The sequence below is a fragment of the Eublepharis macularius genome, chromosome 3 (assembly GCF_028583425.1).
Source record: "Eublepharis macularius isolate TG4126 chromosome 3, MPM_Emac_v1.0, whole genome shotgun sequence".
Lineage (NCBI taxonomy): Eukaryota > Metazoa > Chordata > Lepidosauria > Squamata > Eublepharidae > Eublepharis > Eublepharis macularius.
Window position 1 is genome coordinate 69,258,342 of NC_072792.1, and position 24,528 is coordinate 69,282,869.

General features: G+C 43.3%; 1 protein-coding gene across 3 annotated transcripts in view; it reads left to right on the plus strand.

Annotated features, from left to right (window-relative positions):
- REPS2 (RALBP1 associated Eps domain containing 2) overlaps positions 1-24,125 on the plus strand; it is a 142,231-nt gene extending 118,106 nt beyond the window's left edge. For 2 of the 3 annotated variants that reach the window (XM_054973727.1, XM_054973724.1), the window contains exons 17-20: positions 8,490-8,573; positions 16,882-17,027; positions 21,055-21,160; positions 21,498-24,125. In XM_054973727.1, the coding sequence (XP_054829702.1) occupies positions 8,490-8,573; positions 16,882-17,027; positions 21,055-21,160; positions 21,498-21,566 (405 nt within the window). In that variant the 3' untranslated portion in view covers positions 21,567-24,125. Of the gene's footprint in view, positions 1-8,489; positions 8,575-16,881; positions 17,028-21,054; positions 21,161-21,497 lie in introns of those variants that run through there. The other variant, XM_054973726.1, reaches the window with a different exon arrangement.
- Positions 24,126-24,528: the final 403 nt, after the last annotated feature.

Consider the following 24,528-nt stretch of genomic DNA (forward strand, 5'->3'; position numbering starts at 1 on the left):
CCGTACCAAACAAGAGGTAGCCCTAAACCTCCTTCAGAACCTTCCCCTGATGAAGCTGTGGGCACGACGGAGGAGTTTTCACCCACCGATGATTTCTATTCTTATACTGAACAGCTGTTGCAAATGGCTAGAGCCCTAGAAATTGACATCTCATCAACTGACCCCAAACTGAAGGACAAAATTTTACAACACTTGTACTTGGGCTCTTCTGCCAATATAACCTTCCCTATAATAGAAGGTTTTGTTGAGATGATGAACGCTCTGAAGTTGAAGTCAGCTTTGGCGTCAGCCACCACCAAGAAGGCAGAGAGCCTGTATAGAACTAAGGATGATACTTGTCCTTACTTTTTTCTCCCTCCTCTTTAGTCACTGAGGAGATGCAAACTTGCCAGAGGCAAGGACCGCATTCAACATCTTCTGATAGGGAAGGGAAAAAATTAGATTCCCTCAGGAGGAAGGTCTGTTCCTCAGCAGCCTTGAATATAAAAATTGCAAATTACTCAGCGATGATGGAAGCTTACCAGCTAAACTGTTGTATATATCCTTACCTTGATGATTGGCCCATCACCGGTCAGTCTGAGGAGGATGTATCCAGACAGGTTCACTTGACCCTTCACACATGCCTGGAACTGGGGTTATTTGTCAACCTAAAGAAGTCCAAATTGACACCCTACAAGGAGGTTCAATTCATTGGTGCATTATTTGATGGCACTCTGAACAGGGCCTTTTGCCTATAGAGAGAGTAAGGAAAATAAAAGGTTTTGTTAGGAAGTTTAAAAGGTCCAGATTTCAGTTAGCAAAAGACATTCAGACTTTACTGGGATTCATGGCATCAACCACAGCAGTTGTACCATTGGCCAGACTGAAAATGCGAGACTGTTAAAGGTCCCTGGCCCCAGGGAGGCCCGCCTGGCATCAACCAGGGCCAGGGCCTTTTCGGTCCTGGCCCCAGCCTGGTGGAACGCTCTGTCTGAAGAGACTAAGGCCTGGCAAGATTTGTTATTCTTTCACCGGGCCTGCAAGATGGAGCTGTTCTGCTAGGCATATGGGCAGTGCTAGGCAGAGCCCCCCTGGCCAGTTGATGAGGGATTGGGCCCTCCCCACCACCAATACCCCCATTTTTTAAAAAAAAACTCTTGAATGCAGAGATGCTCTGAAGTTGTTCTAAATTTCATCAGTGGAATTTTGTGCCGCTATGTTGATATATATAATTGTGTTTTGACTGTATAAATTGGATGTTTTTAGAATTGTTAATTATAACAACTGTTTCATATATTTTAACCTTTATGTATTTTGTAATCCGCCCTGAGCCTGCTGGAAATGTGGGGAGGGTGGAATAAAAATGGAAAATAAATAATAAAAATAAAAATATGCTTCCATTCTGTTTTGCACAGCGAGCAACACTCGCAGAATAAGAAACCGTTCCTAGGGAAGTTGTTAGGTTCCTGCAATGGTGATTGGAAGAGACACATCTTTTAACAGGCATGCAGTTCGGTCAAACTAAGAAGGATATAACCATGACTACAGATGCCTCCAACTTAGGGTGGGGGGCTCATTGCGAGGGTTCTTATGTCCATGGGACATGGGAGGAAACCAAAAAAGAGTCTCACATCTATTTATTAGAACTGAAGGCAGTGCTTTATGCCTTGATTTCATTTACAGATGCTGTGAAAGGAAAATCTATCCTAATCCTCACGGACAATTAGACCACAATGTTTTATATCAGTAAACAAGGGGGCGCTGCATCCGAGACTCTTTGCAGAGAAGCCATAAAAATCTGGACTTGGGCAGCAGATCATGCAGCATGCCTACATGCTGTACACATCCCATGGGTAGATAATGTACTCGCAGCTTGCCTCAGCAGATTAAGGGGCGACTCCCACAAGTGGTCACTAAAGGACTCTTACTTAGACCTTATCTTTGTAAAATGGGATCTTCCAGACATAAATTTATTCACATCAGGAGAAAATCAGAAAACTGAACTACTCTGCTCAAGAGGTGGCCTAGATCATGGATCATTGGGAGATGCATTCCAATTCCACTTGTCAGGCCACTTCTACTGTCTGTTCCCGCCTGTCCCATTGTTAGCCAGGGTAGTGAGCAAGTTATAAACGGACAACACAACAGCAATTGTGATGGCTCCTTATTGGCCCAGGTAACCCTGGTTTCACGGGCTAATGAGACTACAGAGTCAAATCCATCACTTACCGAAAGAACCAGATCTACTATCTTGTAGGGGAGTCCTCACAACATATCGAGACTCAAACTGACGGCTTGGCTCGTAATCCAAGAGAGAATTTTTCCAAGGACATAGCTCAGATCATCCTTAATGCTAGATGGACAATCTTAAAACCTAAAGTGGGAAACGTTCAGGACTTGGGTGGAAGAGAGGAAGTTAAATCCTACTGACTATTCCTTACCTATTATCTTAGTATTTCTGTTGATCCTTAAGCAACGAGGCTTATCTAACTCTTCGATTAAGGTTTATTTGGCAGCCATTTTGGAGTTTCATGCCCCTATCGATAAGAAAACAGGTTTTTTCCCATTACACATCTAAAATGTTTTTGAAAGGTTTGAATATGTTCCCATCAGCTACTACGATGGTTCCACAGTAGTCCCTTACAGTTGGTTCTGTCTAAATTGATGGCAAAGCCATTTGAACCACTGGCAACTTGCCACCTGAGGTTGTTATTGATGAAGGTTGCCCTGCCAGTAGTTGTCACATCAGCAAGGAGAGTAAGTGAACTAGCTGCTTTGAGTGTTGATCCACCTTTTCTGAAAATCCATTCAGAGAAGGTGGTGCTATGTACTAAACTTGAATTTTTACCAAAATTGTCTCCAAATTTCATGTATCCCAGGAAATTGTGCTGCCTGTATTCTTTCACAATCAAACCACTGAGGCAGAGAAAGCCCTACACACTCTAGATGTTGGGAGAGTGCTCCTTTTTATATATAGATTGCATGAAAGCCTTCAGACTAGATTCACAATTTTTTGTTTGTTTCTCTGGACCAAAAAAAGGGCAAAAGGCTAGTGCACAATCTGTCCGTCCCCCCTGCACCCATCTTGCTGGATTGGCACTCTGCTGTGTTGCCTGCGGCCTTGTCTGGGGTAGGGTTGCCTCCCTCCGCCTCAAAGTTAGGGGAGGGGAGGGGGTAGCACCACCTTATTCCTCCTCCTACCCAGTTGAACGTGCCTCTCCTCCTCCCAGGTCACGCCAACTCTGCTCCTCCCTGGCGTCATGGGGAGGTCTCCCTTTATACCCCTCCCAATCTTCCCTTTCCCCGCCCCTCCACCAGCTGCCATCCCTCCATATGCCTGTCTCTTCCCTCCACCAATGTCTCTTGCCCTCTGCCTCCTTCCTAGCTTCCCTCCCTGCCCCAGTAGGCCCTGAAGGCTCTGCAGCCTGCCCCTCACTCTTGCCTGGCCCCTCCCGCGACATCACCCCTAGCCCCAGTCTCAGCACAGGAAGACCGATGATGAAAAATAGTGCTGCGCTTACATGTAACTGTTGTTCATTGAGGTCTTCTGTGCAGGCACACATACCCATCCTCCTTCCCCACTAAGTCTCTTTTACTTACCTGGAGAGTACAGCAGCGAAAGAGGACTGAGAAGTAGCATGGGGTGCCCCACCTCTAGGTTTTCTGAGGGAAAATGGCCACATATGTGCAGTGGGATGCAAGGGCGCCCCCTAGTGGTTTTTTAGCTAAGAAAACCTCCAGATCAGCGGGCCTGCGTTTGTGCAGTCCCTTGTGTGCCTGCATGGAACACCTCAATGAACAACAGTTACAGGTAAGTGCAACACTGTTTTTCCTTCTTCACACCAGGACTCTCTGGTGATCCTCTCTGGTCAGAAGCCAGGCTCCAACTCCTTTCCCTCGTCAGTTTATTCCAACTGTCAACCCCTCCCTCTGGTAGCACCAATTGTCACCTCAATGTTCCATCACCAACTGCCATTTCAGGCTAGCCACAAAGGGCGAAAACATGTCAGTCATCCTCCCCTCTTTACTGTCCGGCATCCCAGCATTTGAAGCTGAATCCATCACATACATCCTTTATTTATACAGACTTTATGGATTTGAAATGGCCTCATATTGGATATGGATTATGTTCTTTTGATCTGACTTGATGATAACTGGATTTATTAATCATAATAATATTGGTGTGACATATATTTTAAACAATACAATTAATAGAAACTCAGAAACAAAGCGACTTTTTGTTATACCTCCTCTGCTATTAGAAAAAACATCAAATTTTGTAGAAATGCATGTCTCAAAAACCTTTTGCTTGTCTCAAAAACTTTTAAACTTTTGGGCTCAGTCCTGGATCACATAAAATGGAGAAATGGCTTGGTTTTACGTTGGTTTCTCTTGCTAAACAATAATAAGCTTCCTGCTCTGGCGTACAATACTTTTCCAAACAGCCCTATTATATTGGACAAGTGGGTAACCCACAAGGATTGACAGGGTCACTTAATTTCCCCCTGTATCCCCTTCCCCACACTATTACTTCTTTTCTCCTCCTGGCAGCCTGCATATCCTCTTCCCTTTCCTCATTTCCTTCTCTCTTTACCACTTGCCAACCAACATTTCTCTTATCTTCAACCCTCCCCTCAATCTTCAACTGCATTTATTATTTATATGCATTTATACCTCATGGGACCCAAAGTAGCTTACATCCTTTTCCTGTTCTCCATTTTATCCTTAAAACAACCTTGTCTGGTAGATTAGACAGAGAGTGAGTGACTAGTCCAAGGTCACCCAGCAAACTTCTATGAGAAAGTAGGGATTTGACCCTGGGTCAACAATATCCTAGTCTGACAGACACTCCACAACAGTGGCTGTCAGTTTTCCTTACTCCCTCCCTGGCAGACTCTCCGTAGGAAAAGTCTGGCCAAGTCATGTGGTAACAAGTCCCTCAGATGAGTTGTGTAATGGCCACTGCTAGATCTGGACAAGTCATACAAGGTGAATAAAGACTGCTGGGTCCAGATGAGTTGTGTGGCATTATGTTGTCTAGTAGCCACCACCATACCTGGGTGAGTCATGCAAAGTGTATGGTGGCAGTTTGCCTGGTGATTGTTGCTGAGCTGGCTCCAGTGAGTCTTCCTTCCAGGGCAGGTGGAGGGGAGCATGGATGGAATGGGAGATCAGCCTTAGCCCTGCCTCCTTGTCCTGCCTTTTCCTGACAGCAACCACAGTTAAAGGCTAGCGGTATTGTTGTGATTGCCTAGCAGCCCTCAAAACGGCCAGTAAGATTTCACAGAGCTAGTTTGGTGTAGTGGTTAAGAGCGATAGGACTCTAATCTGGAGAACCAGGTTTGATTCCCCATTCCTCCATTTGAAGCCAGCTGGGTGACCTTGGGTCAGTCACAGCTCTCTGGAGCTCTCTCAGCCACACCCACCTCACAGTATGATTGTTGTGAGGATAATAATAACATACTTTGTAAACCACTCTGCGTGGGTGTTAAGTTGTCCTGAAGGGCAGTATATAAATCAAATATTATTATTATTATTATAACTGAGCATTCATTTTAAAAAGGTGCAGGCGCTGCTTCTGTTATTCGTGGGGAGAGGTTGTTCCCTCATATTTTTTCCTTTTAGATTTCAGATTTTTCTGGAAACCTTGGGCTTGTATCAGGTTTCTAGGAAGATCAGGGTTTTCTGTTCAGATCTCTTGTCTCCGGTTTAAGTATAGGGTCATGTTGAAAATTAATATGTGTATCCATAAGCTATTCCAGGAGCTGTTGTCAGGCTTTATAAACTTCCTTTTCTATTTCTCTGCATTCTTCCTTAACATAAGCAGGAAGAGATTATGCTGAAAATGGCTAACTCTTTGCATTTTAATTTTATTTTCCTCTATGGCATGTTCATTGACAACCTTTTCACATAATGAATGTCTGTTGGAGACACAGGATTTTAATAATATACTATTATTGAATAATGGTTTGAATATACCATTATTTTCCCCTGCTGCACTCTACATATTTTGATTATCTGTTGTATACTAGGACTGCAATCCTAAAGCTACCTATTAGTCATTCAGGAGCAAGCCCCATCATAATGTTCAGTGGAACTGCCTCTGTGTAAAGTTAAAGCCCTAAGACAGTAGTGGCTACAGATGTCAGACATTCATGCTGTTACAGGAAGTAATGTGGGAAAGAAAAAAACTTATGCTTATTAACAATACTTCTACATACTTAAAATTGCTGTAGTAACTTCCTGTTCATTGTTTTTTTCTATCAGACACACTCTTCCAAGTGCTGATGTTATGTAACATTTACTGTCTACATCAGTTGCTCTAGAAAGGGAGGCAGGGAACTGTAAGGGCAGTTTTAGGTGGATTGCATCTATTATCTTTATGATTCAGTAGCCAAATGCTTTCCTTTGACAGGTGTATGTGGAGGGAAGATTTGTATATATCAAGAATCCCTTGCCTTCCATCTCTCCCAAATGTCTTGGGACAACTTCAAATCTGTCCTGATTTTAAAGAAGCAACTATGTAGTTGCTCTTTCTGCTTTGCATGCCAATGACAGTTAAAGCTGAAGTCCAGGGAGCAGGTCTCACAAGGGAACACCAGCCAATGTTCTATATAAATAAATCATACCTATTGACCTCCTAGAAGCAAGCAAATAAACTGGTGCAAAAAGTATTCTTTGAAATGCATATGCTCATTTTTTCCCTCTCTAAAACCATAATGTTAAATGCAAATTAGGTTCTTTTACTATTCATTAGCACTGTTTGACTTTCCTAACCATTGAGATTAGGGAATAGCTGAGGGAGCTACAGCTGAAGTTGTAATTGTTTATTTTATTTACTTCATTTATGCCCTACCTTTCTCCCCAGTGGGGACCCAAACTGCTTACATTGTTTTTCCTTTCCTCCATTTTTATCTGGTAGGTGTATGTGACTGGCCCAAGGTCACCCAGCAAGATTCCATTGCAGAGCGGGGATTCAAAGCTGGGTCTCCCTGAACGTAGTTGATACTCTAACTACTATACTGCAGTGGGAGTAGTGAAGAATGGAAGGAAGGAAAATTGTTGGTTGGTTCAGCCTTCTACCTGCTCCTTCAATTTATGGATAAACTGCATAATTTAAACATAGATCTGAAAAGTGTCCACTCCTACTAGCTAGTAATTTTTTAAAACTACCACATATTTTTAATTCATAGATGGGACTGCTAGAATATGGGAGGTGGTGGTTGAAGGAAAAGAAGAAATGAAGATGGATGAGTGTGTGTGTATGGAAAGGACTGTCGCTCATTTCTTATGATGGAATCCACTGCTATATGTATGTTCAGAGGTAGAGTGCTTGCCTTTTCAAGAGAGGGGTGCGGGGGGAAGGAGTTTTTGTGCTGAGTTGCTGGAAGGAAAGGCTAAAAATAAGATTGCTGGAGATGAACAGGTATATGTGTTCTCAGATTGTTGTATGGCAATGGAGGAAGGATTAGTGCTTAACTGCTAAAGAGAGGTGCTGAAGCTTCAATGTTCATAGGAGATAATGCCAAGTCTTGCTTCTTAATTCTAAATATTTAAGGTTACACAGAACCATTCTTATTCATTGTTATTTCTGCTAATTCCTTATCTTGGATTTGCTAGCTGATCTTGGGTTACTTAATGCATCTCATATATAAAATGTAGCTAGTGCCTTCTAACAGTTTAAATACAATTCATTGCATGTGTTTGTCATGTATTTGTCTCATTTTGTAAACTGTGGCTCACTTCATTGCTTATGCATCTGAAGCCACCTGCTTCATGCACTTTTCAAACTTAATTTCTTCTTATGAATCTGGCTTATATTGGCCCCAGTGTTATTCACTCAGTCTCACCCTGGGGCTGGCAGTCTAATCCATCCTAGGACAAACTTACTTTCATCTATAAAATGTTGGAGAGTATGGAGCCATTGGGAGAAAGGGAATACAATACTGTAACCCTCTGTGAACTCAGTACATAGTCACTTCTTTTTGTTTGTTTCACTATGGGATCCCATTCACTGGGGGCCAGGTCTTCCAGTGTCAGAGCTGGGAAACAGGTTTTGCTCTCACTGCAACAGTGCCCAAATGTGCAGCTGCCTTTTTTTTTTTTTACTCTGGAGTGAATGGTATTTACTTATATGGAATAAAGAGGTGCTTCCATTATCTTTCTGGAATATGTTAATGATAGGACATTTGGAGGGTTGCCATAAGTTGGAAGCAACTTGACAGCATGTAACACACAGGGAAGAGATAAACTACTCATTAGAATCTAGCCTTTAAAATTTTATTTATTTTAATTTATTTTATTCAAGTTATACCCCACCCTTCCCACAAACAACTGCAAAAAGAGAGTATGGCGGTCAGAAGGGGGACAAAAAGCTGGGGGACAAACCTGATCCTGTCTGTAAAGCCCTGCTTGTTTCTTCATCATCCTAATAGTTGATGGAATGTTAGGAACTGACTTTTATATACATTATTCCTAGAATTGTAATGATTACTTGCATATTGTTACAGATGGAGCAAGAATCTGTGGTCGAATTACATTTGCCAACCACCAAAGCCTCATCACAGGTAGAAGAAAGCAGCCTAGTAAAAAAGGTAAAGCCAAATATCTATTCTCCTTTGACTAAAGTAGATGTTCTTCCCATTATAAAACGGTGTGTACATAGTTCTGTTAGTTTTCTCCTCCTCCTTCTTACACAAATGTAGCCAGTGATTTCTATAGCACGATTTGGATTCCAGATGCTTTACAATGTGGGCGTAACTAATCTTCACATAAATCAACAGCAGCAGCAACAACAATAACAGTGTGCTTATACACCACTCTTATAGACAGATTAGTGCCTACTCAGAATGGTGAACACAGTCAATGTTGCTATTCCCACAATACAGCTGAGGAGCTGGGACTGAGAAGAGTGGCTTACCAAGACCACCTGCTGAGCTCATGGCCATAGAGAGTCTTCAAACCAGCAGACTGCTGATTTGCACCCCAACCATTTAACTGCTATGCTGCAGCAGCTCTGTAGTGTCTGTCATTGTAGAGAATGTCACTGCATTCATAAGGACACCAAGAATATAGTGGCTACTCTCAATTCCTAGAGAAGTTTTCTTTTCCCCATAGACAACACCATGAATGCCAAATACGAGGAATTCTTCCTGGCAGAAACTAGGAACACCTAGAGCTTGTTTTTATTTCCCACCAGGTTGTTACAGGCATCCTTATTCCCCAATTTTTTTCTTGCTTCCACTGCTTCATAAAGTTTGAAAGGAAGAAACTGAGGTAAATCTTATTGCAACACTAGGAGAAAGGTATAGGGTTATGTGTCAGATCTCTTGACAGAGCTAAGAGAACTTGAGAAGATACCTAAGAAAGATTAGAGACTGGGGAAACTTAACCGTTCCATTCAAAACGGCTTAATAAAATAGGCATCCACTTAATGCTCAGTAGCATGCCTGTAGTTTGGTGACTCTTGATTGCCTTGTCCTTGGCTAGAATGTATCTGACAGTTCTTCAGTATAGTGCCCAATAAAGCGATTGAAACTTCAAGTGGTTGTTACAAAGCAACAGTATGGCATTGAGGAAAGAACAAGAAGAGTAAGGAGAAGCTGCCAAAAGACTGCGAGCATTAGCATTAAGTAAAAAAATTGGCTTTGAGACATACTCATTGCATATGTTCTTCAGTAACTTAATATTTTTTTAAATACAGAAGAACATTCCTGTTGCAATTTAATTGTTTTCCAGGCTATGAGTGTTGTTCTCCCTCTGAGGCAGAGGACATCTTGAGATGGGTGATTCCTACCCTCTTCAGGGAGGCAGGAACTAAAAACTGAACTTCCTGTGTCATCCAGTTCCTCAGTTTAGTTCCTGCCTTGATAGGTAGAGCAGCTACATAGGCACCTCTTTAAGTATTGCATACTTTCACTTTTCTGATTTTTCCTTTTTCTCTATACCTCTAAAGCTTCTCCAAGTCTTCTTGCTGCCCCCCCCCGCCCCACACGGCAAACTGCAGCTAGCCTTTCTGCTGCTTCCCCCTCACTTCTTCTCCATTTTTAAAAAAAACTGTTTTCCTTCCTCTTCTCTGCCTTACCCTCTATCTTTTGTCTACTAAGGGCAGCGCCTTTCCCCAGTTTTTGCAGCTGGCCTTTGTTCTTCCCCACTCTTTTTCTTGCCACGCTGCCGGCAGCCGTATTAGAAGCTCTTTAGCCTGAACAGCAGATTAGAGTGGCATGGAAACTACAGCAGTGGACAAATTTCTTTCGGAGGAGAAATTAGCGGCTCCTCTCACTGCTGTTCCCTCTGAATCTGGCACTTTATCTGGCCTGATTGAGGTGCCTTCCAGCCCTACTCACGAGGAGTCCAGAGCCACCACCTTATGCTCTCCTTGCCACTCAGAAGCCCATAAAGCCCTAAAATGCACCAAAAAGTGGCGCCATACAGGCAGAAGCAGCGCAACGGCCACCCAGGGCCTCTCCAGCACCAAAGCTTCTGAGATCTGCGCAACAACCACTCATGACCTAGCCGTTGCACCCCGGCGCCTACTAGCAGTTCAGCCACTCAAAGCCTAGCAAGCACTCCTCCAGTATCCAGCCAGAAAACGGGGGAAAGTGAGGCCAGATCCACTGCCCGCTCCAAGAGGCCCAGAACCTCCAAGGATAAAGATGTCCACTCAGAGGCACAACGGGCATCTCCTATCCGAGGAACTGTGACTAATACATCTAATCTGGCTTCCCTGGCCTTGCCCAACAACATCATAGAAGTCCTCAGGAAGGGAGGAAATAGCTGGCTTCCAGCATAAAGTGAGCAAGGACAAAGGGTCAGTAACACAGTTATCCCCTGAGTCTTCCCCCATCAGGAGGGAACAGGGGGAGGCCACTGCCATGGGAGAGCCTATTTATTATGAGGATGACCACTTGCTTTAGGCTCCCTCCCTTTACGAAGATGGTGACTCTGTAGACAAAGAGGACAAGGATTTCCTCTCTGAGGAGGAACAGGAGGAAACAGGGGCCAATGGTTAATCTATGAGATTTTTCAAGATGGAGGATTACCATTACTTACTGTGTAAAACCATGGCCATGCTTGACCTACAGGAGGCCTTGGCCATGGATGAACCCACTGCCTCCCCCTCTAAGCCCAAATCCAGACCCAAAGGGAATAAAGAATTTCCCCCCAGATCTCACACCTCAGAAAAAGTATTCCCTTTCACTGAATTTTTTGAGAAGCAGCTAAAGGCAGAATGGGCCAAGCCCATGTCTAACAAATCTTCTCCAGGGCTGGTCAGAAAGTTGTATTCCTTACCATCTTTTACAAACCAGTTTTTATAGGTACCACTTGTCGATGCCCTGGTGACAGCCTTACAATCTCCTCTCCACCAATGGGGAAGGTTTGATTTGCGACAACCTGGACAAGAAGGGTGACTCTGCCCTGAAAAAGGCACACGAAGCAACAGCTATGGCCATATGGACGTCTGTCATTGCGTCCACTGTTGCCAGAGTGTCCATCGTGTGTTCAAGGAAGATGTTACAACTCATTCCTTCCAACAACCAACACCTCGCAGAAGGGCCAACAGGGTTCTCAAGGCCACTTCCTACGTCGCTGACACAAGTCTGGACACCATGTCTGTATCCTCCAGAGCTACGGCCACAGCAGTAGCCGCCCGATGATCTCTTTGGCTGAGAGTGTGGATCCACCTGGTCTTCCTTTTGTCAGTCTTCAAGAAGAGGAGGTTTTGTCTCCAATCGCTTTGGTTGGCAATTCCCAAGATGCCAAATCCATCAAGGCATGACTGCCAGCAAATTCTGCTAGGGAGCCATCTTCTCCTATTCAAAGACATGTGGCTCGAGACTGTAGCAGACAATTGGTCCTCAGAAATCATCTCCACAGGCTATTTATTGGAGTTCTTAAACACCCCACCAAACAGTTTTATCCTGTCTCCCCTTCACCCGGGATCAGAAAAATGTCATAGAACACAAGACACTATTTGACACCTTTGCGAAATACAGGCCATAGAACCTGTCCCAAGGGCAGGGCAGGGGACTGGAGTGTATTCCATCTTCTTCACCATCCCCAAGCGAAACAGAGACTGGAGGGCAATCCTGGATCTGAAGTACCTCAACAGGTTCATGAGACTGAGGCACTTCAGGATGAAATCTCTTCGATCCATAACGGAAGCACTGTTGCCGTGTGAGTACCTCACATCCCTGGACCTTCAGGAGGCCTATCTTCACATACCCATGTTGTCATCTTACAGAAAGTTTCTGCGGTTCTGCATGCAAGGGGATCATCTTCAGTTCCGGGCCCTCCCCTTTGGTTTGTTCACAGCCCCAAGGGTGTTCTCAAAGATTTTGATCCATCCAATTGCCAAGCTACGAGAATTAAGAATCCACATACAGCCTTATCTGGATGATCTCCTTATCCGTTCCAGTTCTCTGCCGCAAGCTCAAAGGGATCTGCAAACAACCTCCAGTTATCTGCAGAAGTATGACTTTCAGATGAATCTTCAAAAGAGCTCCCTCAAGCCCTCTCAGACACTTAAGCACTTCAGGGTAATCATAGACACCAAACGTCAATGTGTATTCATGACCAAGGCCAAGGCGGCAATAATCAAAGAAACTGCCTTGGCCATAATCAAGTCCAGATCTTCCTCCCTGATGACCCTAGCCAAGCTCATGAGGATTCTTATCTCCAGCCTGGATGCCATTCAGTGGGCCTGGGCACGTTCAAGAAATTTACAACAACTGCTTCATCCCTTCCATTCTTACATCATGACCAAGACAGACTTAAATATCCACGTACGACCCTCAGTAAAGACCAGTTTAAAATGGTGGACCAAGATGCCAAATCTACTACAAGGAAAACATTTCAACGTTGTGACACCTATGCAGCTGTCAACACATACCAGCTTTCTAAGCTGGGGAGCCATTTTGGAAGGATCGCCATCCCAAGGCTTATGGTCAGAAACAGAGATAAAACTTCCCATCAACATGCTCGAACTCAGGGCTATTTATCATGCCCTCATTCACTTCAGCCTGCAACTGGCTGGCCATCACGTACTCATCAGAACGGACAATGTGTCGGCCAAAGCATACATCAACCGCCGGGGGTCCTGATTGACTTTGCTTCACAAAAAAGCCTTGTGGATCCTATCATGGTCAGAAATTCGTCTTGCTTTCATCAAGGCCATCTCAAATGTACAGGCAGACTGACTAAGCCGACAACTCATCCAAGAGGGAGAATGGTCGCTGAGGCCAGATCTCTTCCTCCTCATCACCAGGCACCTTGGCTGCCCCCAGGTGGAGCTGTTTGCCTCTCCAATGAACCGCCCAGGTAAACAGATATTTTTCATGGTACTTCCACCCCAAGGTGGAAGCAATGGATACTCTGACTTCTCAGTGGCCTCATACCCCACTGTACACCTTTCCTCCCACTCTGGTTATTCTGAAACTTCTGAGAAAAATCAACAAGCAGAGAGCGGACATCATAGTTGTGGCCCCATACTGGCCCAGACGCCCATGGTTCTCGTCTCTTCTTCAGTGATCGACACTTCTGTCGTTGAAGCTCTCAGTCTCCCCAGACATGCTCCGTCAGGGACCAGTGTGGCACCTACACCCAGAATGGCTTCACTTGACCGTATGGAGGTTGAACGGAATCACTTCATGCAACTGGGATATTCACAGCAGGCGATCAATACCCTGCTAGCATCTAGGCGAGCATCCACCACCAGGATCTGTAACACCAAATGGAAGGCCTTCGTTCGGTGGTGCTGAAGAAAAGGTGTGAACACAACCAAACCCAAACTGGAATCCGTGCTCCTCTTTCTCCAGGATGGCCATTCCAGTGGGCTTTGGGTGCCCACCCTGCAACACCAAACAGCTGCCCTGGCAACAGTACTACCATCTTACCAAGGTTTTAGCATCTCCAAACACCCTCATGTCCAAGTTTCTTAAGGGAACAGCACTCATGGACCCCCCGCAGACTCACAGGATTCCAACCTGGAGACTACATACCATTCTATCCACCCTTACTGGCCCTCTTTTCAAGCCCATTAATGAGATCCCACTCAAGTGGCTGCAGATGAAGACCCTATTCCTTACTGCAGTCACATCAGCAAGAAGAATATCAGAATTGGGAACTCTATCAGTTAGCTCCAACCTCTGTACCTTCCACAAGGATAAGGTAATCTTAAGGCAGGATCCTACATTCATACCCAAGGCAAACACCACCTTTCATTGGTGCCAGGAAATATTTTTACCCACCTTTATTTTTTTTTTTTATATTTCAATTTATATACTGCCCATCCCCAGGGGCTCTGGGCGGTGAACAGTTAAAATCGATAAAAACAAGATCTAAAATCAATATACAAACAATAAAACAAATTAACAAAGTGCAGTGGTGGGGAGAACCCTCCCCCACCCCAAAGGTGGGAGGCCGACATGGCACCGCCCCCTTCAATCACCGAATGCCTGGCGGAACAGCTCTGTCTTACAGGCCCGGCGGAACGATAATATGTCTCGCTGGGCCCGGGTTTCCATTGACAGAGCGTTCCACCAGCCTGGGGCTAGGACTGAAAAGTCCCTGGCCCTGGTTGAAGCGAGGCAGGCTTCCTTAGGGCCGGGAACCACAAGTAAATATTTATTCGCTGATCGAAGCGATCTCCGGGGAATGTACAGGGAGAGGCAGTCCCGAAGATATGCCGGTCCCAACCCTCTCAGGGCTTTAAAGGTAAGAACCAACACTTTGAACCTGATTCGGAATTCAACCGGAAGCCAGTGCAGCTGGCGCAGGACAGGTGTGATGTGTGACTGATAAGGTATACCAGTCAGGACCCGTGCCGCCGCATTCTGGACCAGTTGTAGTTTCCGGATCAGGCCCAGGGGTAGCCCAGCATAGAGTGAGTTACAGTAATCTAGCCTGGAGGTGACCGTTGCATGGATCACTGTAGCCAGGTCCTGGGGCGTCGGGTAGGGGGCAAGTTGCCTGATCTGACGAAGATGGAACCATCGTGACCTGGGCCTCCATCGATAGGGAGGCATCCAGGAGCACACCCAGACTCTTTACCACTGGCAAAGTTGCCAGTGGTGTCCCATCCAGGGCAGGGAGCTGGATCCCAACATCTGGCAGCCCAACCCCTCCCATCCCTTCTCATCTGCCCCAACCCCTCCCATCCCAGGGAAAAGACATGGCACACCCTGGATGTTAGACACCACTTAAAAGGCTTTATATCCAGAACTGAGAAAATCAAAAGGACGCCCTACATGTTTATATCTCTGACATCAAACAACAACGGAAAGAAGTTATCCAGAACATCCATCAGTCAGACTCAGAGCATGCATCGCAGAAGCATTTAAGTCAAAGGGACTCAAGGTCCTCATCAGGATCACAGCGCACTCAGTTCGCAGCGCTGCAGCTAATGCAGCATTTTCCAAGGATGTCACGGTTGACGAGGTCTGCAGAGCAGCTACTTGGTCTACCATCTCCACCTTTGTTAAACATTGCAGACTAAATAGCTATGACTCTGCAGATGTAGCATTCAGAAGACAAATCCTCCAACACGTACTACAGCCAGAGGACGATGATTCACCCAGATTATAGGACACTGCTATGGGAGGTCCAATCTCAAGTTGTCCTCTGCCTCAGAGGAAGAACAGACCATTGGTTACTCACTGTGAAGGGTCCTTCTCCTCTGAGGACAGGAGGACATCTTGCCCCTCCCTGCTTTGTCATCGTCATCCTAAAACCTTTTCATATGCTTACTTACTGCATTTCTTAAATGACCTCACTGTTCTTCCTGTTATTCTGAATTTGCGCTATTCTTACTAACCTGTTGTTAATTTTCTTCCATTTTTCGGAGTCCCTAAAAAAATGTTATAATCTAGCTTTCTACTGTTCTCAGAGTTTCCAGACCGAGGAACTGGGTGACACCCACTAGAAGACAGGAAGTTGTTTTTAGTTCCTGCCTCCCTGAACAGAGGGTGGGAATCACCCATCTCAATATGTCCTCCTGTCCTCAGAGGAGAAGGACCCTTCATGGTGAGGGACCAATGTTCCACTCAACATTTCATTTTCATTGGACTACTTTCAAAGTGATGAATATTAAAAATAATGAATGAAGCTTGAAAATGCACATAACAGCATAAGGTGTGAATGAGAGGGTTGGTTAGCTTGTGATCACATCATGAGAAGCATCCTATTGGTGCCTTGTGAAAGAGTCACAAGCCCATTCTACACAGTAACTGCCACAGATGAATATTCTGAGAAAAGAACAATGCTTTGCCAAGAAGGGTCTTCAGTGCACATGATTTAATGAGATGGTGTGCTGTTTCCCTTCCAGGTACCATTGCATGGTACCATTGCATGGTACCAGTTACCAGCACATGGGACTAGAAGCTTTAACTATGGACTAGTCGAAAACATAGTAAAAATAATTGCAACTACAGAGCTCCCCCCGCCCTTTTTTTGGTCATCGAGTGTATGTTTTTATCAGCTTTTTATGAGCTTTTTTGGAGTTCCATTGCCAATCAATCCTCTTTTCCATTGTTTTTTCCCCTTACTGCAATGAATCCTAGCTAGTTCTAACTTTTAAATCAGCATTGGGAAGTTTTTGCAGTTAAAAACAAATTCTAGTTAAGAACCAGTACCATGCCTATGTTGCCCCTATTAACAGGACTTAAGTGCATAAATGCACTTTTGCACAACTCTTATTCATAGTAATGGTTTGGCAGAAAAGAAATTTCTAGTAGGTGATGCTAGTAGAAGCTGCTGGTCACAGGTTATGGCTAGATAGTTGAAATAAACGAGCCCCTCCCTCAGGTCCAGGAGAATTTTGTAACAGGAGAAAAAATACTATACCCAAACTTTCTGAATTGGAATCTAACATCATCAAATATAAGCTTTCCCTTTTCTTTACAGGAGGTTTTGTTTACTCAGCCGCCCTCAAAACCCATCCGCAGGAAATTCCGACCTGAAGGCCAGATGCTGGAAAATCAGGAACTTTCTCCCACTAAAAGTGTGGCATCTTCTTTGGCTGCCATCAAGCCCCACCATTCAATCCCAAAGTAAGAAGGTTACATAGCAAAAACGAGGGGGAGGTTTGGGTCTTGTGCTAACATAGCATGGCTGCTTCACGAGTTCTCAAGAAATGTTCTGGAGAAAAGTTGTGCTTTCTTTTGCTGTGCTTTGCGCCGGGGGATGGACAAGCACAAGATAGGGAAATGGCATGTGCAACTCACTTCTTCCACCTTTCATGCTAGTTCTTTAAAGCATTTAGAACCATTCCAAGAATACCTGGGCTTTCAAAGTATCCTTCTGTGAAGAACAGATTAAGTGCTGAATCTAGATTAAGGTTAATCTTCGGCATGGATATGGGTGGAAGATCCTGGCCTCTGGTGGGAGATCGAATAGAGGAACTCAATATCCATCCCAGTCTCTTGGCTCATAATTTCTTGTTGTTAAAAATGCTTTTTTATTAGAACCACTACAATTCAGAAACAGTTTCCTGTCTATTGACTCCATTCAGAGAACAAATACTTTTATAATCCATGCGGAAGCCTAAAAAGTGATTATAGAAGTCACACCCTTCCAAAGTATGCATTTTCTGGCAAACATTGTGGAAGGTTGGAACTCTTTCCAATATTTTTCAAGTGATCTGCAAATGGAACAGAGTTGCTAGGGGAGCTGGGGTGACTCTTTCAAAATAGGTGTTATTTACTATTAGCATAACAAATTAGTCCTATTTTGAGAAGGCATTGAAATTTCCTTAATGGTCAAGTAGGCATCTTCTGTTTGTTTCTCTCTGCTAGAGTATTGAAGGGGGTGGGAGAGGGAAAAGAAGATACTTTGGGGAAATATTCAAGAACAACGCTGGGGTTTTGTTCCAAAGATCAAGTTGTCAACTTTGTTTTAGAGAAAAAGGCTAACCAGATTTTTATGTGAACAACTTTTTTACTGTTTTTAAAATAATGCATCTGTCTTGGATCACATTGCCATTTAAGATCTGCTAACACAAAAAAACATAACTGGCCTCTTTTTGGAATGATTCCGCTTACCTAGCTGGTACTTTTCCCCCATTTTTCCTGTCTCTTGATTTTCTTTAGAGATGAAAATTGCTAACACATTCACTTTTTAAAGGTAGAACAGATGGATGTACAAAGTCCACTGGATAATCTACAGGAAGTTCTGTTTCAGTTTGTGACCTCATAATTTAGGGCTTATTTGAATGTTACAAAGAAGCAAAGAGAATAAAGTGGAGGAGCACCTCTACTTTCCTTGCTGCTGTGTTGCATGCGAAGTGACCCTTATTTGAAGCTGACATAATAAAACCGAAGATTAACAAAAAGAACAACAAACATGATATCTGCATGCAAATGTTTTTAATACTAAAGTTTCCAGGAGAAAATAATAGGGGGAGTGGGATTTATTGCATAGGCCCTTTACCATTAGGTATAGGGATATCTGCTGTATGGATAATAAAAGCAACTCACTGGCCTTAAACACATTGGTTGTTTCTGCATACCTGGGGGAACCTACAGATGTACAGAGAAAATACCTTCACTCCTACAAGAGATAAAATGTAAAAATAGTAAAAATAATTGTCCCCACATGTGTTATATATTGCCATGGAATTCTTGAAAGGAACACACAGTCTTTCCAGTGACTATTAGGATCGTTCCTTTCTTTACTTCACAAGAAACCTGAGGAGGAGGTAGAGCAAAGGGGCTCTGTTATAGTCTTCCTTTTCACTTCCCCCTCTCCCTTTAACTCAAAAGGTTTTTCAAATAATGCTTCCTTTCACTGATAGGGAGTTGATGTTCTCCAGTCCTGTCTTGGTGCCTCTTCAGTCCATGGAGAAGTGCCTAGGAATCTCTGTCACACTACTGAGCTTTGTTGAGGTTGATGTGGGAAGGAGTCCTGCACTTTCCTTGGACAGCCTTTATGAGACTTACTTTCTACATGCATGAATGAGGGAGAAATGGTGGATTGTTGAGGTGGTAGAATTTATATTTTATTTATTTATATTTCAATTTATATACCGCCCATCCCCAGGGGCTCTGGGCGGTGAACAGTTAAAATCGATAAAAACAAGAACTAAAATCAATATACAAACAATAAAACAGATTAACAAAGTGCAGTGGTGGGAAGAACCCTCCCCCACCCCAAATGGTGGGAGGCCGACATGGCACCGCCCCCTTCAATCACCGAATGCCTGGCAGAACAGCTCTGTCTTACAGGCCCAGCGGAACGATAATATGTCCCACTGGGCCCGGGTTTCCATTGACAGAGCGTTCCACCAGGCTGGGCCAGGACTGAAAAGTCCCTGGCCCTGGTTGAAGTGAGGCGGGCTTCCTTAGGGCCAGGGACCACAAGTAAATATTTATTCGCTGATCGAAGCGATCTCCGGGGAACGTACAGGGAGAAGCGGTCCCGAAGATATGCTGGTACCAACCCTCTCAGGGCTTTAAAGGTAAGAACCAACACTTTGAACCTGATTCAGAATTCAACCGGAAGCCAGTGCAGCTGGCGCAGGACAGGTGTGATGTGTGACTGGTAAGGTATACCAGTCAGGACCTGTGTCACCGCATTCTGGACCAGTTGTAGTTTCTGGATCAGGCCCAGGGGTAGCCCAGCGTAGAGTGAGTTACAGTAATCTAGCCTGGAGGTGACCGTTGCATGGATCACTGTAGCCAGGTCCTGGGGCGTCAGGTAGGGGGCAAGTTGCCTGATCTGACGAAGATGGAAAAATGCAGACTTGGCAACCGCCGTGACCTGGGCCTTCATCGATAGGGAGGCATCCAGGAGCACACCCAGACTCTTTACCACTGGCAAAGTTGCCAGTGGTGTCCGTCCAGGGCAGGGAGCTGGATCCCAACGTCTGGCACCCCCCGTCCCGGCTGCAGGACCTCCGTCTTCACTGGGTTCAATTTCAGCCTGCTCTGTTTCAACCATGCCGTCACAGCCTCCAAAGCTCTGGCCAGATTGTCTGGGGCCGTGTCTGGCCAGCCGTCCATCAACAGAAAAAGTTGGGTGTTATCCGCGTATTGATGACAACCTAGCCCAAACCTCCGCACCAACTGGGTGAGGGGGCGCATATAGATGTTAAATAACATCAGGGAGAGTATCGCCCCTTGGGGAACCCCGCACACCAAAGGGTGACGAGGCGATAGATCTCCCCCGAGCGCCACCCTCTGTCCCCGACCCTGGAGAAAGGAGAATGAACTGCATCAGTATAAACTGCAGGTGGAGGATCATTTTGGAATGCTCTCCTATGTAAAAAGCTTCCTGCAAACAGCAAATGAGGAAGAGGGTAAAAGCTTTCTTTTTGCTGTACAGGTTTTCTAGTTGCATGGAGGGTTTTTTTTTTCCTGCTATGCAGGAATCTTCAGAGTTTGAATCCGTCATCTAGAAACCAACGGTGTGTTCCATTCTACCACCTCATTCTACAGCATATGTAAACCAGATGTGAATCTCAGTGCTGCTGTGACAGAGTGTCCTTGAGAAAGAGTAACAACTAGGGAACACAAAGGCAGAGGAACTGGAGGATGTGTAGAGAATACCCACTGATTTTTGAAGATGTTTACGTATTTTCAAATTATCTGCTGTACCCTAAAATCTAACTGATAGTCAATGGAAATGGACTCTCTGTGCCCTTAATATAGCTAAAAGACTTCTATTACAACACTGGAGTGACAAATGCCCACCTTCCATAATTCAATGGATGGAAGTCCTTACAACTTTATTTGTAAGGACTTTTATTTTCAAACAAAACAAAACAAAACAAAACAATTACAACACTGGATCAGAAACTCTCAATTGCAGTTGCTGTAAGAAAGGTTTTAAACAGATACAAAAACTGCTTTGGTAAATGCCATTATAGAAACATCCCCAAATCTTTCTTCCTTTCAGTTTACTAACCAATATATTAAACAGCACACATTTGTTTTCATTATTCCTCATTCCTGTTTACAGCAGCTTCCTTTTGCAAGTGCACATTTTTGCTCATTTTTTCAAGTCATAAAAATAAGCATCCCATGTTCTTCTGTCAATAAACTGGACATCCCCACTGACTGAAAGTATTTTGTCTGGCAGACAGTCCTCAAAACAGAAGAAAGCTATTCAGACAGCTATTCGTAAAAACAAAGAAGCGAATGCAGTGCTTGCTAGGTTAAACAGTGAACTCCAGCAACAGCTAAAGGTAAGGAATGCATTTTTAACAGTGAAAGACTTCCATACTCAAATAAGTATCTTATTGATGTCTGTTTAATACGTTGGAGTGTTGATATTCTGAAGTATCTGGCCATATTCTAGGTGCAAGAACACTTGTCTTTTACACCCATAAACTTCAATAGAGTTAGAAGGGTGTAATTCTGCTTAGGATTCCACTGTGTAAAAATCTTGATACACTTAAGAAGCCAAGATTTTTAGAATCAGTCTGTTATATTCTTTGGAGAAAAATAAATATTCTGTATTAACTAACTATAGAATTGTTTGTCCCTATGCTATATTTATTTTGCTTCCTTTGCATTGTTTAGGAAGTTCACAAAGAACGAACAGCCTTGGAAACCCAGTTGGAGCAGCTCCGACCTGTAACTGTCCTATGACAGTATATAAAAGAACATTTGTGTCAAGAATCCTTAGATTGCATCAGCACCCCATATTGGCATAATGTTTGCACTAAGGCAATATCATGGAAGAAAAAATGACAGCCAGATTTCTTTAGCATTTCTTGCACCAGTTTATCTTGCAGTTGGAAAAAGGTACAGAATCTGAATGTCAAACTTTATGCCTGTGAAATCAAAAAGTTACCTCCATTGGTCCTTCAGAAATGCCAGTCAAAAGCCATCTCTCTCTTATTATAAGCTTGTTATATATTTCAGTTATTTTTTATTTATATGCAATTGAGGGGGGGACTTCCAGGAAATTTGTTTATATTTAAATTCATACTGGAAAGTCATTCCATAGATACCTGTGATTTCTCAAGGTCTCTCTAGTTTTAGGATAAATGTAAGTAGCATCTGCAGAAATTTGTATGCTTTTTACGTACCTTACTAATCACATATAGGTGCAAGGCACCAGCCTAGTTATGATGTAACACATGCACATTCTTTCCTCTAAATGCTGTCCCTACTCATTGGCTCCTTGCCTGTTTTATTAATCAGTACATCTCAGCCCCGCTGCATTAGTTGCCACTTGCGCTCCTTCGGTGTTGGTGAGAGTGGAGTGCCACAAGCGACACCATTTGGATTGAGACCCTTTGTTCTGATCAGATGCAGCAGTTTTGCATATTGCACCACCAAAGCCATTTTATGAGGGGCACATATATGCCTATAGCTCAGTTCATGGGTTTCATCTGTTTGCACTGGCATGTGCAGTACCTTAGCACTGATATTCATTGGGTGCTTTCCACGCTGTTTTGTTATGCAACCTCATCATCTTGGAGTAGTCAAGTTTGGGGCATATTCTACAACTAATAGAGAGCACCCTCCCCCAACAAGTGATCCTATGGAGTCCTTGTGCATGGTGATACTATTGTGTTCTCTGTCAGCATGGCTGGCTTTGTGAATTGTGCCCCATTACAGTATTTTATATTTTACTGATAAAATGCTATCAACTAATGAAAAATTTAAATCTAAAACTTAGAAACCTACTGGTTATAGCAATTGTATTTTGATTACTTGTTCTGTAAGATATAACCAGCAGGGAAAGTTGGCAATGAACATTCCCCTCATACTGTCTGTCTATCAGTAAAACTTATTTACTTGAAAAATTATACTTGGTTTATGTTCTAAAAACTGAAATTACCAAAAAAGTACCTGTGTAACTTTCATTCCATTTGGGGGTATGGTTCTTGGCCATGGTGACTTACTGGGTCATCTTTCCAAATCACTCCACACAGCTCGCCCTAAGAAGGCCTACTGAACTCAGTGGGACTTCATTGGAGTAAACAGACATAAGGATCTGGCTGTATGTCCCCTTAATAGTATAACTTTGTCTGGATTGTACCCAAAATATATAATACTCCTTAATTTGCATATGGAGACTGCTTTGACAAAAGGAAAAGAGATATTCTGAGGAAAAGGACATGCAGAATAAGCTTTTTACCATCACCAGTCTTAACATTTGTTCAGTTTGGCTTTTTTTCATAGATTATTGTGCATCATTACAAAATGTAGCATACATATTGCATCATCTAGAATTCTCCCCCATTTCCTTCTTGCCTTAAAATGTTCCATATTTCATTATTTTTATAAAACAAGCATAATTTCTGAAACTGGAAGACCTTACTAATTAATACTAGATTAGCAATATCCTCTGAGAATTGCTGCTTTAGTTTTCATACAGTGAAAGTCTTAAAAACATTATTACTTGAGATCAAACTTAACCATGTGTTTAAATATTTTAGGCTAGACTCACAGCATCTGGATCTTATGTGGCAAAAATTGTGCATCTTCTCTTCAATAGTATATAAATCCTAGTAGTACGACTACCGACTGAGCTATGGGGACTTTTTTAGGCCTACAGTACATATTACCGACACACTACCAGATTTCGGGTTTATTTAAAGTTTCACAGAGCTGTGTAGTGTGAACATCATTAATATAAATATTTAAAATTGGCAAGAAACAATGTTTTGACTAGCATTTATAAAAATTGTTTGAAGAGGGGTCTGGAAGAATAAAAGAAAACTATCTAAAATTAAAGCTATTTCAAAGTCGGGTATATAAAAAAAAATTGGTTGGGTATCTCAAGTTTATTTATAATCATGATAGCCTATGACAACATGAGGTTAGAAACAATAATGGTCATACTTAGAAACAATCTCATTCCATCTTTATGTTGGTTACGCCATAAAAATTATTTCAAATATCTTGTTCAATTGCTACAGTAATTACTGGAGTTAAAAATTATTGTAGCATGATGCCACATTTTTCTGCTAAAAATGGCATTCAGTGCAGCTCTGCTACTTTTATAGAGATGTGTGACAGTTCCCTATACTGAGTCAGTCTATCTCCATTCTGTCTGCATTGACTGGCAGTATTCTTTCCTAGTCCAGCAGCCACAGAATTTTGGCCATTTCCACACACTGTTAAAGAGACAGACCACTCACTGAACTCTGGCATTTTTTTTTCACTCGCTCCATACATCTCCAATTTTAAAGCAAAAGCAGGCAGTTTGGCTTCTGTTTTTTGGACATCTTTTCGCTGGCACAGGAAGGTGTGGGAAATACCATTCTCAGAAAAGATGCTGAAAAAACAGAAGCCAAACTGCCTACTTCCACTTTGAAATTGGAGATGTATGGGGTGAGTGAAAAAAAACGCCAGAGTTCATTGAGTGGGCCATCTCTTTAATAGCGTGTGGAAACAGCCTTTGTCAGGGGAGATTCCAGGCTTTCAGCATGGGACCCTCTGCATGGAACACATGCTCCTCTGTAGACAGGAACATACTCAAGAAATATTTGGTGAGCTTAGATATACTTTAAAATCCCTTAAACTATAATCTCTTGTGGAACAATATCTGTCACTTGCTTTTTTGAAAAAATCTTATTCCATTAATAGCAGCGTA